The sequence below is a fragment of the Chlamydotis macqueenii genome, chromosome Z, assembly GCF_036417535.1.
Source record: "Chlamydotis macqueenii isolate bChlMac1 chromosome Z, bChlMac1.mat, whole genome shotgun sequence".
Taxonomy (NCBI): Eukaryota; Metazoa; Chordata; class Aves; order Otidiformes; family Otididae; genus Chlamydotis; species Chlamydotis macqueenii.
In genome coordinates, this window is record NC_141593.1 from 24,992,585 (window position 1) to 25,012,621 (window position 20,037).

General features: G+C 43.0%; 1 protein-coding gene across 1 annotated transcript in view; it reads right to left on the bottom strand.

Moving 5' to 3' along the window:
* IQGAP2 (IQ motif containing GTPase activating protein 2) overlaps positions 1 to 16,836 on the bottom strand; it is a 103,187-nt gene extending 86,351 nt beyond the window's left edge. Inside the window, exon 1 of the mRNA XM_086770617.1 lies at positions 16,743 to 16,836. Within this exon, the coding sequence (XP_086626743.1) occupies positions 16,743 to 16,807 (65 nt within the window). The 5' untranslated portion in view covers positions 16,808 to 16,836. The remainder of the gene's footprint in view (positions 1 to 16,742) is intronic.
* Positions 16,837 to 20,037: the final 3,201 nt, after the last annotated feature.

A 20,037-nucleotide genomic window follows, 5' to 3' on the forward strand; every position in this document is an offset into this window, starting at 1 on the left:
TAGAAAAATCATAAAGAAATGCTCAATATTCCTGCACAGATTGTATTTCTGCTTCTCAGTGTAAAGAGTAACTGCTGTGATCAGAAAGAAGACATATACTTCCTAAGTTTTACTCAGGAAATATTGCGCGAGTTTGCACAAGATACACCTACAGGAAGCCTAAAAAGTTTTCCTCCAATGCAAAGTCAAACTAAGTGAAGACAAAAACCACAGTACAAGAATTGGAACATAAGTTTCATGTTCACTTCTTAGAGATGACAAATAGCAAGTCAGGTGTAGATTCAAAGTTAAGCAGCAGGCAGTGAGTGATCCTGAACAGCTGACCCATGGAATACATCACATGAGGCTTTATCTGGCTGAGTTTTCTTTTAGATGATTCACAGGTCACAGATATTACTGGCCAAGCAGACTCCATTCATACCAAGTTCTGATTACTTCTTCCATTTTGTCTTCTCTCCCCATTCCCTAGACTACTTCATTGGTTTAATGGCTTTTTAAGTGTGCTCCTATGAGCAGCACAAGTCTATTTCCAGTGCTATTTTGGTAAACATTTTGTTTTGTTCACTTTGAGTGTCCTGGCTATTCAATCCTTGACTGTAATGTACATCTTCAATACAAAAAAACTCTTCCAGAAAACACATTTACATTAAGTATATTAACATCCTGTTTTTAACCATCAGAATTACTATAGCAAATTACTGTTTGTCAGGTATCTTGGTTATAGAAACTGTTTGTTCTGACATGTTCAGAAGTTGTTTAATCTAGGGGTCAGTGACTATCAGGTCTTATGCACCCCAAGAGGTGCAAACTAGAGAAAGACCCATTGCCAAGGATGGACTGACCTTGTTCCGCTGCCTGTAGCTAAGTACATAGTATTCCCTAGCATTCCCTAAGAGCTGCATAGCTAACATAGACATGTTGATAGTTAAAGCACATCTAAGCCACCTTTAAAAAGCAAGGAACACAGTGTGCTTACGCAGTTCATCATTAGATGCAAATTATTGTTTACAGCATGAGCAGACAAAGTGTACAGCTCAATATCTGGATAGAGCAGAACAAAGATCATCTTATCTCTACAGAAGCGAGCACTCATTAGCACTTGTTCTGAGGGACGAGCGATGCTTAAACTACACCAATTCAAAATTTCCAAAATCGGGAAGAATTTTAAAAAAATAACAAATCAAGACTAATATAGCTGTTCATAGCATTACATAAAATATTCTCACCCCAACTGCTAGACAGAGAGGGTTCCCATATGACCATGTGCTGGCAGCCACCAGAAGCCCACCAAAGGGCAAGCTGGCTTCACCTGACCTTCCTCCAGGCTGCCACCTCCCTGCACACCAGGTTACGCTCCACATTCTTATCCATCCTTTTCATGGCAGGTGGAGAAAGATGACAAGTCTAATCACACTAAACACCAGCCCTTCCTCAACAGCACAGCCTTGCACTCCTGTCTATCCCCCTCCCGCCTGCCTTTTTATGGCAGTGAAGGAACAATCTATTTTCATCCTCTAAGGCAGCTTATTGCCTCTGAAAAGTCATCCTCAGGCCTCCAGCCACTCCCTCACTGCTTTTCCAGCTTCTTGGACTGCTTGACTGTGATCCTGTTGAGACAGGCTCTTGGGACAGACTTGCGGAGTTTGCTGGAGCCATTCTTCTCCTCCCTGCGTGGGCCAACTCTACCCCCACACACCATCAGGCCACATGTTTGCCTCTGCTCTTCATCTGTTTCCTCTCCTTTAAGCTCACGCTTCAGTTTGTCTGACATCATCCTTGTCTAATTTCTGCCATAAAGACCATTCAACAACTTTGCCAGCTGATTTTCACCTCAAAACCAGAGGACACACTCTGAGGCTAAAGCAGATGAACATCAGGACAAACTTTCTTCAAACTCAGGGACAGGGTTCACCAGCAGTGACTAGGAAAGTGCAACCCCTGACTCTGTCCCTTACCCTCAGATCCAGCTGATGCGACCAAAGAGCCCTATCAAGCCTCACACCCAGAACAAAGCACTTCATCTTTCTCTTCCCTCCTTCTCTGTTGATGAAACTATTTAGTTGCAATACCATCAGAAAGAACATCTGAACATCTTTCGCTTCTTTCTTCTACCAGTGTACATCCAGTTTAAATATTGCCATTTCCTTCTCCAGATCTTGCGCTTTGACACATACAATTACAACACTAAGCCATCTGCACCTCACCGTGTTCAAAAGTCTTCGTTCTCCAGCTGCCTAGCAGAAAGCTATGTGCATTACAGCAGCACCACACTTACTGTGCAATGTCTTTTATAGACACTGAGACAGGATATTCCCTGTATTCATCCCTAATCTATTCAATTAGGTCACTCAAAGTTCAGGGCTGCACACACCACTGCCAGACAGGGTATCTGGAATGCAGTATTTTCTCAAGTACTCAGAAAAAGAAGAATAAAGACAAGCCTCAATGTGACTACCTATATAAAAGGCAAATTTAAGCAATGCATTAACTATGTCAAAGTCTGAACCTTTAGCCCTTCTGATCTGTAGACTTGCATCTTCAATTGTAACACCATATTAGTGAAGCACTTTTCTAATGAGACCTAATAGGAGTGGAAGGAAAGAAGTGTCAGAAAAAAGATCATGAAATACCTTGGCAGCTAGCATTAGGTCTGTAACTTTAAAAGCATTTTAGTCCCTTCAATACACAGGATCAGAGTAAAGATTTGCCAGCTATAATTCTTCCACACCAGAAGAATGGAGCTACTGCTGACTTCAGCAGGGCAAGCACAGAGATGGACACGTAAAAAGCCTAAGATACTGCGTTTTTAAAGTTAACAGGCTCCTTAGCAACTTGGGTGTGTGTTTCTTTACCATTCACATCATGGAAAACTGTCAAGCCTGCTGAATGCATGAACAAGTCAAACAGAACAAAGCTATCGGTCCCCTCTCATGTATCCCGGCACTTTCCCAAGGCGACAGGAAGAACAGGTTGGGTTCACTACAAAGCACCTGCTGAGGGTTTCTCACACGGTATTGCTCAGGAAAGTGGCAGGAGTCCATCTTCAACTCTCATGTAGGTATGCCAAGTTTATAATTCAAAACACTTCTTCCAGTTTCAAACTTGAAAATCCACCATGAAACTCAAGCTATTTCACCTATTTTTTGCACTTGTTAAAAAAACACTTATTCAGATCAAGTAGTAAGTCTTTAATCTGTCTTGATAGGTTTATATCAATTAATAAATTGTAGTTTGCAGCCTTACCTCTAAGAAAATCCAGTGCAGTTCACTTGTAGCACCCATAAGCCAGCATAGGTAACAAGTGAATTACAACAAAGGCTCATTTTTATCACCAGCTCAAGCACTTTTGACCTTTAAAATATGACCTCTGTTCAAGTCAGGATTGCACTTTAAACTCATTAAGTCATTTTCTAGACTTTCCATACTATGTCAGGGTACTTCACAATTTTTGAATGTACTCCTTGAGAGAAACTTCCCAACAGATGATGCAGCAGGAGAAAAAGTGCCTGAGGTTATTCAGTTTTTTGGCTCCTTGATCAGACTCCTCAGAGTAATATGGTCATCACAAAAACATTCTGCAACACAGACTCAATAGTATTTCAACATTTAAATGTCAGACGTGGATGAAAGCTGTATTGTGCAAAAGCTCTAACAACTGTTATTTTAGAAAGTGCTTTATCAGACATTACCAAAGCTGTACTTCTAAACAAAGTAGTTTTCTTGTTTTACTTGCATGCTCTAATGCTGCCCAGACAGAAGTTTTGCTAGTAAGGAGCCATGTGAGAGGATTCACTGCTTCAAGATAATAGCCATTTTACACTAGACACATGCTTATTTTAAGAGGGGTACTCAAAATCTTGAATGTCTCATGTTTAATATTTGGACACCTAGTTCAGCTAACAAATTTGTACACCCTTTTCCCAAATCCTTGCTCAGCCAGTCTTGAGAAGAGCAGATGTTCCTCTTCTGTAGCAGGAGGGAAACCCCAGCTGCAGCTTCTTCTACTATATCTGCTTCCACTGCTCTGCTAGATGCTCAAGAAAACCAATGCCACTCCTGCAAAATGCTCACTCTATTGTACTGCTGCATGTCCAGCACAATACCCGGCCTGAAACAAATGGCTAAAAAAAAAAGTGACCAGCAGAGAAAGGCCAGGAACTTTGTTTACCTGCCTCTTAATATGAAACTAAGAAGTGGGAGATTTAAAGTCAACAAGTGGAAGTCATTCCTCCAGTGCCTTTTTAGCACAGATATCAGCCAAGAGCTCAAAATTTTTTCTTCAAAGAACTGGACTGGTTTTGATGCCTGCCAAAAGCACAAGAAGCTGTCATAGCATTTACTTTACAAAAATTAAATGTCTGTTTCATCTTATTCTGTTACTCTCAGTGTTTCTGGTTTGGTTTTTTGTTGTTGTTGTTGTTGTTTGTTTGGCTTTTTGTTTGTGTTTTTTTTTTTTTTAAGGGCTATTTTGGCGTACTGTTCTTAAAGGCTTCTGGAAGCCTAGAAAACCATTTTCATACCAATTTTATTTTCATCAATTCAACCCTACTCCCTGCCATTCCTGTAAGCAAGAAAAAGACTCAGGTTAAAACAAAACATTCTACACATTTCTTGTTCTGCTTTTTTGGTTGCTAATGAACCAAAGCCTTTGATACACTGCAAGCAGAGACAATTTTTAATAACAATCACCTGCTTATTTACATCCTGGGTTACATGAAAGGCCACACAGCACACTCGGCATTAATTATTAATCTAATCATGTTACCAAAGTACCAGCTAAGCAGGATCTTCACAGAAGATACGATTCCTCCAGTGACACTCAGTTCACAGACAGCACAGAAATGGAGTAACTGGAGAAACCTGTGAACTCTGCCCTGCGAAAGTGGCTTCTCTTGCAACACACGGATCTCGACACAGGTTCAGTTAGAAGTACAGCATGCATGTTCCATCTTTGAACTTGCTGGAAGCAACAGGATTAATGAAATTCTGCACTGCAATGTAGGTGTCAGAGCTTTTAGAAAGCCTGTGAAGCAACAGCAGAGTTCAATTGTGTATTTTTAAATGTAATGAGAAGCCACAATAAAGGAAAAGTCTTTAGAGATAGACAGATCCAATTCTTCCTGCACTAAAGCACAATCCAAACAAAAACCTGTATCAAATACAATCTTTTGCCAACTTTTCGGACTAACTTTTAGAAAGCCGAGTAAATAAAAGTAACAGTTTTGCTGACCCCAGTGAATGCTCAGTACATCAGAACCCCTTTCCAGATTTCAGAGGGGGTCTCAATTCAACAGCTGCAGTCTGTTGCCTCTTCCTTGGCATCTCAAGGTCAATCTTGATAAATCCTCCAGCTGCCCCTGCTTTCCTAGTCTCTTTTTGCACTGCAATGAACAAGTTCAATCTTTTTTGTGACATCTTTACAAAGGTCTGAAAACACTATTTAACATGTTTTTCTAAGAAGCAAAATAATTACTGTTGACATTCAAAATACTGTTGCAATCTCAGCCAGTAACCACAGCAGCAAATGGGTCAGTCCCTGCCAGTTTCAGGCACTGAAAACTCAAGCAGACCCCATCGTTCTTACAGACTTCTCTGATGATAAACACCTATAAAAGAAACACAGGATGCCAGAAAAAAATATCAACTCTTCCTCTACTCCCAGTTTGCCCTTAGCTTAGTAAGAATACATAAGGCTCACAAGTAAATAACACCTTCTGGAATAAATTCCTGTTTTAAAGTATGTTCTCTCCTATTCTCACTACAGAAAACAGTATGTGCTACTAACCATCATGTGATGCCACTTTGACCTTGAGGAAGTAGAGAAAATGTTGAAATTGGATTCATAACAGAAGTATATTTATTTAGCAGCAGCTAAAAAAGATCAAGGTCTCTCTGTGAGGACAGAAAGCAGCAGGAATACTAAAAAAGTATCTGCCAGCTTTATAAACTAAACAGAGAAATATGCCAATACTATTCCATACTTTACTCTTGCATTTACTAAGACTTCAACTAAAGTATAAACCCTCTCTCAAAAAAAAAAAAAAAAAAGATAGTAACCACCCCAAGTATAAAGTATTAAGTTAATCACAAAGTTAGATCAGTACTTTTGTGGAGGAAAAGTAGGGGAAGCTCTTTCAGTGCCATCAATACTTTCTAAAAAACCCACCTTTCCTGCTCTCTGAACAGCTCATGTTCAACAGAAATCAAAACTCTTCACTTCTTTGTTTTTGAAAGCAGCCGAATAAAGTGCAGCTCAGGAGTTACTAGGTGTTATCAAATCGGCTCTTCCCTATTCTGCAAATACTCATCAGGAAAACAGGAAGCCCTAAAACCTGACTTTAGTCATGAATCCTATTGAACTCTGTCCCAGCAAAGAGTGCAGCTGAGACCAAGGGCTGGCACTCCCTCAAACATGCTGCAAAGCAAATCCCACGTGACCAGGTCTGTGCATCGTGTAAACGCAGGCACGCTCAAGGAAGATGCACTGAGCTTTCCTTGGGCCAAGACAAGGGAGGTGATGCAATCTGCAGCTTGGAAGCTGTTGGGGAAGTAAGACGTTCCAACTTTTAACATTCACCAATGCCACATGATTTCATTGCTTTGTTTCTTTAACAGAGAGAGAGGTTTAGCCCAACATCTAGACAGAAGTTTGATGTCAGTTATGCTATTTACCCATCTTGGAGGAGCCTGTTTGACAGCCAGGCTTTAAAGACACTCCTGCGACAGAGCATGACTTATGATGCTTTTGACGCTCTGACACTTTCTGTAAGGCCAGTGACAAGGTGCCTTGTGGGCAAGCGTGGCTGGCACATAGCAGCATCCTCCATGCACCCACCCAGCCTCCCAGTCCAGGAGCAGCAGCCAATAGCCCTCCATGAATTTCTACCACTTTTAAGCCTCTAGTCTGTGGTACTTTGTCACACAATTTAAGTGCACTATTCCTCCCCTTTCCTTGCTCCTGCTGCTCCTCCCTGTTCCCCTCACTGGGAAACAAGCACACCAGTGCTCCGAGCATAACCACGCTGTAGCAGGGCAGTTCCTGTTCAGTGAGGGGTGCCTGGCTGCAGGAACCACTGCAGCTTCCATTGCCTTCACATGCAAATTCTGCCTTTGGCCCTGCAACAGGCAGGCTGTTACGGAGCAGAATGATAGAGGTCATGAAAAGCCTTGGTTTTAAGGGAATTTCATTCATTACAAGAGTTTCTTTTAGACTTACTGCTGCTTGTCCTCTGAGTAGCTGGAAAATTATGCATGCAGTTAACCATCATCCTGCCAGAATAAAGCTGTCCTCAATGCCACAATAACAACTCACTTGTCAACACTTCTCAACTCAAACGAAAACAAAAACCTGCAAGATTCTCTCCCTTTCAAGCTGGTAGAGCTGTTACACTCACAACTAGCTGAGGTCTCTGCTTCCAAGCCAGGACTTGCCTGGCATTTATAGTCACTGGAAGCCATGTGAATCCTAGCACTTCAAGCTCAAGAGCAGCTCCATTCATTCATCTGAGAGGATTCATTAGCAGCCCTTCCCCCAGACTCAAATTTGTCAGGCTCAAAACCCATTCACAGCTCTCAATCTCTACTTCTGAAACCAATTTTAGGCCTTAGTTGTCAAGAATGATGCTAGCACGCAGCAGAAACAGTGAAATACATTAAGTGTTCAAGGCCGTGTCCTGTTGCCACTGCAGAAACAGACAACCACTATCTCACTTCTTTATCTTGCAGCTAACAGAATGCTAATTCTGAACACATATATGTAGTGGGCAACTACAGCAAGGATGTTTTGGACCATCATTTCTCTTTTAACAAACAGGTAACTCAATGGATTGTTTTCTCATCTACACATGCACTGGTCTTTAAGAGGTCCTCTGACCACCTCATGTGGTGGTCATAAATAAAAACCTTGGCAAGGAAATTGTTTTTGTCTGAGTTTAAAGAAAAGATTCCTTTGCACATGTAATTGAATAAGTTAAAGTTCTACTAATTTGAGAATGCATGCCAGTTCCCGAACTCAGTTGAAAAACAGATACATCACAAATTTTCCAAAGACTAGCTTGGCTTAAAGAACCTTTTCACCTGTCAGTGTTAAATCTGGGGTTGAAAAGATTACCCCGAAATCTCTCCTCCTCTGCACTACAGAAAGTGCATAAGCAATTGGAAGAATCATGGGCAGCTGGAAAACAAGCCAACAATGAAGCACCAAGAGCCATCTTCACAGCCCTCCCTACCTCAAGTGAGGTGGGGTGAGCTTGAGGGTTTTACCTGGCCCCACAGAAGCCTGCGCATGCCTATCTCTACATCTATCAACAAAGATACCAACAGCAACTGTGGGAGGCTGAGACACTATCAGCTTCAAATGACAGTGGCTCCACATCAAGACGAGAAGGTCTCAAATATCCAAGCTCCCACAAGGTGTGTATGTGCTCTTAGCAACCCTGGGACACTACTGTACCCCACCTCTGGCTAGGTCCTTGAATTTAAATGCAGGTGAGTAGAAAGCCATCTTCCTTAAAGCATGCGAAACACTGAGACCAACCACAATCAGCATCAGACAGAACGCACAGTGAGCCACACAGCTCTACAACTTAACCAACCCGCTTCTAAGTCCGACCACATGTTGCTTTAAAAAGCATCTTCCAAAGCCATAACTATCAGCAACCTAGTCCTTCACACAGGGCTGACACTCATCTCGTACTGGGGAACACTGTGGGCTTTGCAATAGCACACAGGATTCACACAGTCTGTAGTGAGCAACAGCCAAAGTACTTCCTAGTATTGCTCCATACTTAAGATAGTAGGTACAAACTGTCACAGTGCTCCTTCTCCAGTCAGTGAATTGTTGAGATATTTGCCCCAAATTTATTTTTTTTAAGGCAACCCAGACCTATATCGCTCAGCAGCTGCCTTGTCCCATAAAGTATCTGCCTGCAGTAGCTGGAAGGCAAAAGCCAGAACACACCTACACATTCAATGTGCACCGACCCCTCCACTCACTAGGTTGTTTTTCCAATCCAGAACTGGAGGTATAGAGACACATCAGTTCTTTTGCAAATCTCAGCAATTACTGGACCAATTTTAGAGTCTCCAGTCCCAAAGCTGTAGCTAAGCAAATCGTAGAGACCTGGATTTCTAGTATCCACGAAGCTATAGCAAAACCCTCCTGGCTCTAGAAGTATGTTTCTTGCAAACACTCAATTTCTTGTTTCAAATGCAGTGGGGTCTGGCCAGCACATACTTGTGGGCTCCCCACTAGCAGCAGTGGTCTAGACAAATAAGTGTTATAAAGGTCTCTAAGTAAAGCTGCTGCCGCACCTCTCCTGATCTGTGAAGAGCCATTCACATCTCTCCACAGCAGTTTCTGCAAAAGCCTGAATAAACACTTCTTCCAAAGATCAACAGCTCTCCAGGACATGGCAGTTGAGAAAGGAGGATCTCAGCATGTGAAAAGTACACTCCTGCAAGGGAGCTGTTAAAAAGCAGATTCCATCAGCCCAGGTAATTTCCTCTGCTGGTCCAAAGCAAACAGGCACACAACCACATAACAAGCTTTTTGAATGCTACACTATGGTTACAGCACAACAGGGTACATGCACCACTTGATGGTCAGCTATACCATTAGTGTAGCATGCAACTGTCACAGCCCGCAGCCCGGTATGCAAAGCATGGGCATCCAGCACATGTGCCCAGGCACACATGCTGTCATTTATTCCATCAATAACACACAGGAAAGCAAAGGCCTTTGCTGTTCTCAGAAGACTAGGAACTACACCCTGACTTAGAGTCCAAGCAGTACAGAAGGACTGACCCAAAGGTTAAAAGCAACAGTTAAGCCCTTCAGCACTAAGGAAAGGATAAAACAGTGCCCTTCCATCCCACAGTTACTGCCACAGGTTCTTCCCAACAGCAACTCTATAGGAATACCTTAGGCAAGGTGCAAACCTCAAGTCCATCTGCTACCTTGAATACCCACAGCTGTGCTCCTCCTTGCACAACTCAGTCTCAAGTGTCCCTTTACCATCCTTCCAGATGTGGAAGTTTTGGCTGGTGATGTGCAAGAATCCCTGTCAGCCTCCTTCCCTGCTCCTTGGTGTGCTCCATATAGTACCATAATGACCCATCTACTACTGACACCTTAGTGAAGCCACCTCAGGTTACACTTAGTATTAACTAGGAGCTACTCTGGGTGCAAAATGAAGCCATCAGTTTGACCTGACAAACAGCTAGTCTTATAGGTGGAGTATAAAGTCAAACAGGCTGTTGAGATGCACCACAAATAATTCAAGTTGCAAAGGGGAACGTGAAGGAGAAATGAAAATGTAGTGTGCTCATTTGGTGAAGCTGAACCTACAAAGTACACCAATATGAGGGCATCAGAGCATAAACTACTTTCACATTTGGTTACTCTATTACAAAAAACTCACAAGTCCTTTTATAAGAGGGTGGTGCCTAAAACAAAGGTGGAAAACTTTGGGAAAGAGAGCCGCTCTTAGTTTAGTTAGTTTAGTTTTCTTTAGTTCGTTTCAGTGCATGCTATGGGATAAGTGCCATATGGTTTAGTCTCCAAAAAACAAAGGTCACATCCATCATTACTCAGCAGCATTATCCGGCAACTATACACACTGAGCAATGACCCATAACATGTGCATGAATTACCTCAACATCCCAGCGAGCAGGTCAATGCATCCTGTACAGAAACAGCAGTTCTCTCATAGTAGCACAAAAGTTTCTCTCTCCTTCAGATCTTACTATTAAGACTTTTCACATGCAAATATCACTACCCAAGCAATTATTGGATTGATTGATATCACTGACACTTGCATATGAAAACTCTGGCCTATCTGCACTATTGTATAACTATCTGGAACAAAAAAAAAAAAAAAAAAAACAAAAAAAAACCACAAAACCTGTTCAACTCAATAGTTGGCTGTCTCCTTGCTAGGTAAGTACCCTTGAGGATCAAAACATGAAACAATGAGTACCGTTGCTGATCAGTACCTCTGTGTGGACTGAGCTACTTCAGGTATGAGTATATCCTGGCTAAGTAGGATTTTTCCAAGAATTTTATCTCTTGAAGCATTTTAATTTCAATTATTTGGGCTTTACAGATCTGCTGTCAGCCATGTTCACGGGTGCTTTATCAGGCTGAAGGCAGAGAGGGGAGACGAGGCCAAGTTCATCGTTTACAGTGCATCAGTAGACTCCACTCACAGAACTATTTTCTTGACAAACCTATACTAAGCAGATTGCCAAGAAGTATCTTAACATTTTCTCCTTATAGCTAGCTAGTTGTAGAGCTGTCTTACGATTTTATGCATTTACCTCTAAGCACAATGCTTTAAAGATTTCCTGTAGCCTGAAAGAAATGAACTTAAAATAGAGCATTTGAGAAGGATTAATTGACTCATGACCTGCCAGGGCTGCATGGTTACCACAGCTTTGCTCATGGAGAAACAGTAGCACACAGCTTTGCCAAATTCACTTGTACCAAGACTTTGTAAGACCTCAGTACCCACCTCCAGGAACAGGGGAGGCTCCAAAGCAACCCTCCATGGTCCCACAAACCTGTTAACTGGAGCAACTTGAGCTTTCTATGGTGCTATGGTACTGCAAAACTGTTAGCTTTAACTGAAGCCAATTAAGCACTTCAGGGGTTGACCTTTTAAGTATATTGAATTGCATGTACAGTTTTACAAAGCAGCTTCCAATTGTGATCTCATCAGTGACCAATACCACAACTGGCCATTGCAAACCAATTTAAGACAACTCAGTACAATGAAGGAGGTACGTTTTGGAACCTAAAATGAATTATTTGGATTTCTATTGCAAAGAAATTTAAAAAGAATAGGGATTTACACTTTCAAAGTAAAAAATGGTTTATAAAAAGAAATTTCCTGGATAGTTTTCCTTCACTGTGTCTTCACTGTCCAAACATTGAAACTAAAGCTCCAGCGTCTCACACAAGCTCCTGTCCTATTGAATGGCCCAGTAAGAAAAGTAAAAAGAAATAAGACAAATGCTGGCAGTTCCGGTTATGAAATTGCAGCATACACATTGTGAAACGAAGTCTATTCCATTTCATGCAGAGAGAGACAAGGTTAGTAAAATGAGGCCTCCCATGGTTCAAATTCAAGCTTAGCATAGGAAGGTATAATTTCCAAGAAGCAAAGAGAAATAGTACCTGCTTAATCACGGATGATTATAACCCTATCCAGCCACAACAGATTTACTGTAAACTTGATTTGCATTATATGCCAAAGCTTCAATCATGTTTTAAAACCCCTCAAATCTATATTACCATTTACAGCGACCTAATTGCACATTTGCAAAGAGACAAGCAACACCAACAGTCAAACTCACAGCAGAATCTGATGTTCTGGGTATTACAAAGATAATATTTGGAAACATGGATTTTGTAGTAAGTTTTATCCACTAAAATTAACCTAATCCAGTAAGACATTAGGGCTTGTGACACAGCTCTTAGTGCTCACCTTAAACCTTTGTTATTTTAAAGGGAAGAATTTCCCAAGGATACTGGAAACTTACTTGTGTAATCTCTGGAGAGCTTCTGTTTGAGACACTCATGGTTACATTGCCTGAAGTGAGTAAGTCTCTACTCCTAGTTGCTTATTTTTAATTTTATTCCTCTCAGGAGTTCAAGGATACTGGAGACTACCCATTTTTCTCTACCTTTTTTTCAATATGCAATAAACTTTCTTTAAAGACAAAAGTAATAAACCAAATTACATATGAGCAACCAAGAACTCAATTTATCAGATGTGCAATTTTGGGGGAAAGGGACCAGTAATTTAAAAGAATACAATGTTCTTTCTCCATTATTAAATATAACACCCTATTTCAACATTAGTGACCTCTGCAGACATTACAAACCTGCTCACTGTGTTTAAAAAAAAATTTCCTATGCCTAGCACAGAAGGTATTTGCAAAGGCATCAAGTACCAGTGATGGGATTCTTCCTTCATGTTAAAACTTGGAAAGTTTTATTAAAGCTGGTCTACAGGAAACAAGTGTGGAAACAGTGGTCTGAAAAGCAGCTGAAAGTACACATTCTTCATGCTTTTAATTAACTCTGGCATTTCAAAATGCAGAGCTGCTATAAAATAATGTTTTTATTACAACTATGGTGAGAAGAAAACATAAGTCCTGCCACAGTACTGTACATAAAGCCATACTTGGCCCAAATATTTTGCTATTTATTGCTTATTTCAGTATTTCTTACTCTTCAGTATGGGCCAAAACACACTGTGTTTGCATGCTGCTGATTAGCTGAAACAGTATTTGCTATCATTTCAGCAACTGCCAAGTCAATAGAAAAACTCACCTTGCTTTACTCATTTCAGACTATTTATTGTCATTGCTATAAAACCTCTCCATGCATCCGAGGTTTTATAGATTAAAAAAAAAGCTTGCAAAAGTAAACAGAAATCAAATATGTTCTGGTGAAGCACTGGCACAGGTTGCCCAGAGAGGTGGTAGGTGCCCCATCCCTGGAAACATTCAAGGCCAGGTTGGATGGGGCTCTGAGCAACCTGATCTGATTGGAGATGTCCCTGCTCCTTGCAGGGGGGTTGGACCAGATGACTTTTAAAGGCCCCTTCTAACTCAAACTCTTCTATGATTTCATGTCAGAGAGGCAGTTGACTCTCTCAGGTTCTGCTCAGCAGGGCACTGCTCAGACCAAGCAGGCAACAGCTGCAGCTCTGGGCGGTTTCACAGCTGGCAGCAACACCAGATGCTGCAACTGCCAGAGGCACCATCCTGCCCCCTCCAACCCAGCCCCACCACCACAAGCACATAACCGAGGACCAAGCCCTGTGCATCCCAAGGCAGGTGCTCCAGCTCCAGGGAGCCAGGGTGAGCACCCAGCTGGGACTCCTCCTTTTCGGCAGCAGCAAAAGCCAATCCATCAGGTGGTGCCACCTGCCAAATTGCATCGTCAGCACAGCTAAATGCCAGGACCTGCCACATGCTGTCAAGGCAGCCTACACATACACCCAAGCCTCCCAAGCTAGCACTGTTTTAGCTTTGCTGTAGTTTGAATTATGACCCTGTTGCTCCCTCCGACGTCGCTATCTTGCTTTCCAGAGTACCCAGCTTTGTTCAGGCTCTGTTGTGACAAAGCAAATGCTGTAACTGTGCAATCCCAGAACAGAAGCCACATGTCAACATGTTTAACTTCTAATCAAGTACACAGAGAGGGCAATAAACATGCAGCGAGAAGAGATACAGCATCTTCTCATGCTACTGTTTCACTAGGTCAGGGCTGGGGAGAACACAGCTGTGCATCTTCACCACCCCAGCCCATCCCTGCCACCAGCCTGCTCCCCACAGATGGCATTACTCACCTCCTGAGGAAGTCAGGCTAGGGGCTGCACAGCTATGAGGCACAGGCATTTCTGCTTGTTTCTGCAAGTTTTTTTTTTGTACGTGTTCATTGCTGGGGTTGTTCTCACATTAGCAAGAGTCTGTCTCAGGGCAAAGTCTCACGATACAACTGAGTTATCCCAACAGTTTGCTGTGAAGGGAGAAGTTCCCCTTGCCCTCTCTTTTCCCCATCACAGCAGCTCTGTCCTCCCAAGAGCACTCCCAGAGCCTTCACCACCCCCACCATCACCACCCTCAGGAGTGCTAGGGCCACTGCACTGAGGCACAGGAGGATGACATTCAGCAGCACTGGGCTGCCCCATCAGCTCCACCCATGGCAACCCAACCCCTTGGTGGGGGAAACACAAGGCTCCTTACACCACAGCACTCATCCCCACCTCATGCAGTGGCAAGCACTGGCCTTGAACATTACCAGTAAATTCCAATTTTCCAATTTGAGATCCAGAAATGCTTCCAGGTACCTAACAGTCCTGGGCGTGACTGTTCCAACTGCAAAGTCGGCATCATCCACTGGCAGACCTAAGGGAGTATTTCTTCTAGAAAACTGCTAATGGCATGAACCAGTATGAAAACAAATACAAAGAAGATGGAGTTACTCATAGCAGGTGCTTACTTAAGTCATCAATTGTAAAAACTTCACATTTCCTTGTGACATATCAAGGGAAATGCTTCAAACAAACTATAGAACTTGAGTTCAAAGTGACAGGTAGTCCTGGGAAGGGAGCAGGGTGGAAAAAGACAGGAAAATAAATTAGTAATAATAATAATAGAAGAGAAAAGTCTGGATTTGGAGACTAATTGTTATTCCTATCTTGCCAGAAGCCAGCAGGTGGGCGAGTTGCAACAACCCAAGTCCCCTTCCTCTTGCCAGCACTGATTCTCCTCTGACCCCTTGATCACACCAGTCAGCTCACTAAATCAGTAGAAAACTAACTCAGCAAAAGAGCTATGAATTTCCTGCCAGCATAGCGAGCTGAATCAGCTGACCAAGGGCAACCTCTTGTAACTGCACGATGGAGGCAACAGGCATGTGCAGAGGAGGACAGTCCTCTCTGGCAGCAGTAAGACACTTGCCATCTTAAATAAGTGAATGGGGAACCGCTCTGCAGCGGAAAGAGGAAGAAAGAGTTAAGGAGGCAATGGTTGCTACAGCAAAAGTGACAGCATTGTGAACAGGAAGTATGAACGGATGATTTTTATAACAACGCCCCTGGGACAGGATCTTTGGCAGCTAGCTGCTCTGCAGCTGCTAAATAGGTAACCATCAGTGCCATGCAGTGATGGCCCGGGTAACGGTGTGGAAACAAAGCCCAGGCCACTGCTTTACAGTTGATTTCTGACTAAAGTACACTGGGTTACTCTTCTCTAAAGATCGTATGGTTTGTCATCGCACTAAGCTTTCCCCAGCTTGCACTACTAATCAGAGTTTCCTTTTCTTTACAGAAATTCCTAGGAAAGTTACGCAACTAAAGTTTAGGACTGAAAACACTATCATCAACAAATGCAGAGCAGAAGCAAGACACTTACCAGTGGTGCCTAGGGCAGTAAATTGAGTGCAACAGGCATCTTTGAAAAACTCCAGCCAGACTGAATGTAAAATATGCTTTTACATATGATGATAGCAGCACTCCAAGCTACTCCAAAAGCACAAGGATATTGCACCTTGTTTCCTTGCTCAGTAATTATGAAAGTATCGTTGAATATTTGTTTTGAGAATGAAGTGTACACAGCACAGTGCATTTGCACAAAGGTGATAAAATCCCTGCGCACTTGCAGATCAGTGCTTCATGACAGTCTGTTGCTTCATGAAATGAGTACTCCTGAGCAGTGGGTTAGAGGAACTAAAGGAAGAGCAGAGTCCAGGTTATCTTCTTGCCCTGCCTGTGCTTAACATTGAAACTCTGAGATGATACGGATCATTAACCCAGTAAGAGCCCAGGTGATTTTCTGCCATCTTGGCAATCTGAGTTGCTCCACAAGCACTAGCAGCAAGAAGGGAGCACGGCCATGCAGACAGGAACAAAAGACTTTCCCCAGTTAGTCACACAGGCCTGACTCAGCTTCTCACAAAACCACAGCTTTAGGTTTTAGTACCCAGCCCCTCCTTTCATTGAAGATGGTCACTGCCGTAACTCTGAGAAGATTGTTTTTGATTATTTCTAAATCCTTCTCTGAATTAAACTGTTCACACTGGGCATTAGTTTCTCATACTGAATGCTGTAAAATTCCAACATTAAGTTAATCCAGGTTATTCAAGAAGTTGAATTAAAAGTGACAATGCTTAAGAACACAATAGGCCTGAACTTTGTATTTAAAAGCCAGTGCTTTCATTTACTTACCTTTTTGCTTCTTCTAAGTGGCACAAATATTCATAAGCAATGTTCTGACGCCTCCTCTCATCCATTTCCTCTGCTGAAAGCCTTTCATCATCCACAATAGCTGCAAAAAGAAACACGTATCCAGTTACACACAAGTCAAGGGTGATTCCTAGAGCAATTTTACTGAGAACGTAGGCAAATTACTGCAGAAGAGGAATTAAAATAGTCATTCCTCCTCTTCAAAAAAGGCTTTTTATAGCATGGTGTACAAACATATTTAGATCACCAAGAAGATTCTGTTCTCTGTATGGTGAGTTCCTCAAGTTTCACTTGTTCAAAACCAGTGTGTATTGCTCTTTGTCCACCACCTGGTTTAGAGGCAGGATGGAGCACTCAAACACGGGCTGAGGCTGGAAGCCAGCAGTTTCAGCTTGCACATCCTCAGAGAAGTTTGAGGACTCTCATGTGGAAGCTTAAAGCAAGCAGTGGAAGGAGCAGCCCTGTGTAAGCAGAGCCTCAGCAGTAGAGATTAAGACAGCAATACACTACAAACATACCTCAAGGGCAACTTGGGAACCAGCTGCAGCTTCAGCAACCTGTGAGACTGCGACAGACCGAGCTGCCTCCCACTGATAAGGCTGGTGAGGGTGGCAGTGAAATGAATAAGCTGTGGTATTCACACCTCTACTTACTGCTGCAACCGCATCACCTCCCATAAAAGCACTCTCCCATCCTGTTAAGGATGACTCTGTGCACATCTCCTGCTGCAAATGACCCCGATTATTAACAACTACTACTGCATGACTGGTCTCCCTCTCTTTGCAGGGTACAGTGAGCAAATCTGCAATTATTCCAAATGTTTCTAGTAATGCATCTGAAGGACCATACAGTAGTGCTGTTCAGTGTTGGGTTTCAATCACAGCCTGCAAGGCTTCTGGAAACAGCCTTCAGCAAAATCCAGTTACCAAAATGACACCCTATTTGCACTAGTGGCTGCCAAAAAGAGCTGGCCCTACCCTCCCTGGTGTTTCCCAGCCACATACTCCTGTCGCCTCTCATGTCAGAGTCTGCAATCCTCAGGCAAGGGGCAGCTCTCACCAAGGAGCGATAGCTACAAAGAGACCTGCTTCTAGGAAGATCAGGTCCCTGATCTGAGCTGCTGCGCACCTGCAGGCACGCTGGTGCAGGCACAAGGGAGGGGACGGAAACACAGGGCTGGGCAGGCCACTTTCTGTGGCTGGTTAGCTGAGAACATCCTCAGTTAAAAAAAAAAAAAGGGGGGGGGGAGCCCTTTCCTCCTCAAATGCACTATGAGATGCTTTTTTAGTTCAACTGCCACACAGATTGTGCATGCCGCAAGCAAGTTTTCAGCTTTTCCCTGAGGTAGAAGCCTCACATAGTGTGTAGACATCTTCTAGTAGCTGATACAGGCAACTCAAGCAAAAAGGCACTATAATAAAAGAAACTGGGCTTTACAGGTACATGTCTACTTTGAAGGCTATACCTCAAAAAAAAAAAATCCAACACAGAGGCCATCCAACATGCATTTACTGAGGACACAAAAGAAATCACGCTACTCACCCACATTTTGGACTGATGCTACCACACATTCGTTAACATCATACAGCTGCTTTCAGCATCGCAGTTTCAGTTTTCATCACCACAAGCATCGCTATCTTTCATCTCACTTGCTTTTAAGATGGCTCTTCCTAATTACCCAGAAGTTTCATATACAGATAAAAGAAATACATATCTTGCTGAGAGTCCGCTTTAAGTCTGGTAGCTCCAGTAAGCATGACTCACTCTAAAATGAGCTCTCCGATACTGTAATCAGGTCATCACTTGCTACAAACCAAAACATCAGTTTGGGGACAAACACGAGATGGAGGTGGTAAAAAACACAACCGAGCAAACCGTCCATGGGGGCTGCTTTACTGCTGCTCGTGCCCATGCCACTCAGCACGGCTGCTCCCGCTCCCTGACACTGCTCCTCAGATGCAGGGGGGGTCCTGGCTCCCCAGAGTGAGGGAGAAGTACTGATGAGCCAGCACACTGAAATTTAATGTATCACTTCATTAGTTATAACATCATAGCTCTCCCCCAGCTATGAGTGCCCTGTAGATGAAGACAAGTGCCATTAGAGGAGCCGAGTTGACCATCCTAGTGGGCTATGGCCCTGTCAGCCAGGATGGGACAGCCGACACAGGAGCAAGCCTTCGTCCCACATGACACAGCTCCCATGCCCTGCTCCTCTTAGCTCATTAAACAGCCATTTACTCCTGCCCTCCAAACACAACCCACCACAGCCATAAGCAAAACAGCAAAAAAGGCAGCTTATCTGAAAGGAAGGGTAAGAAAACCACACAACCCATTTGATAAGTATCAGTCTAGGAATTTACCTGAATAACACTAATGCTTTACAATCTAGTTCTGGATCTACACATCCACAGGTCCCTCCCATCCTCAACAAGGACATCCAAGATCAAGCAGCCCTAGTCAGCCTCAAACCCCTCATTAAAGTTATTTGCAAAGATTGATTCAGAGAGTGAATGAAGGCACTGACAGATATTGTGGGATTGTAATAGTTGTTCTGCCTAAGAAACCCTCCAATAACGAGGGAAAAGGGCAAGAGGCAAGAACAGCTAACTCTGCAGACACAAAAAAGTGGAAAATTCAGATCCTTTCTAGAAGAGATACTGTATCAGCAGCTCACAAGTAGGAAGTTAGGCTTCTTCCCTGCCAGGGCCAAAGTGGCTGCTTCTGGGCTGAATACCTGAGCACCAAAAACGCAGAGCACAGGGAGTGCCAACACCTACAGTGCTTTTACTGGGAGGAGTCTCTTGCAACACCAGCTTCCGATAAGATTGATTACACGCTTTGACCCTCCAGCACACATGGACTTCAAAGCGACAGTCCTATCACAAATAAGCAGTTACAGACACTTTTAGAAACAGCAATGACAACCTACAGGATAGAGGCGGCCCCAGGACTGAGCTGCAGAGGAAACTATTTTGAAGGCTTCAGTCCTGAGAGTCTAGTCTACTATAATATATTTTGGCAAAGGCATATAGCTTTCCACAACTTCAGACGAATACCCTATGACTGCTTCCATCAATCAATCCAGCCACACCAAGTTCAACACACAAATGAGTTTGGCTTGAAGACAGAAAGCTCAGTCTTTCTGTGTAACAGGGCAAGCGTTAGTCAGAAGACTGGGAAGATTGATGGAAGAATAAACACAACCCTATTGTATCAGTAAATTCTTGATAGTGCTCAACTCACAAGGGAAGAGAGTACTGCGATAAAGGATATTACA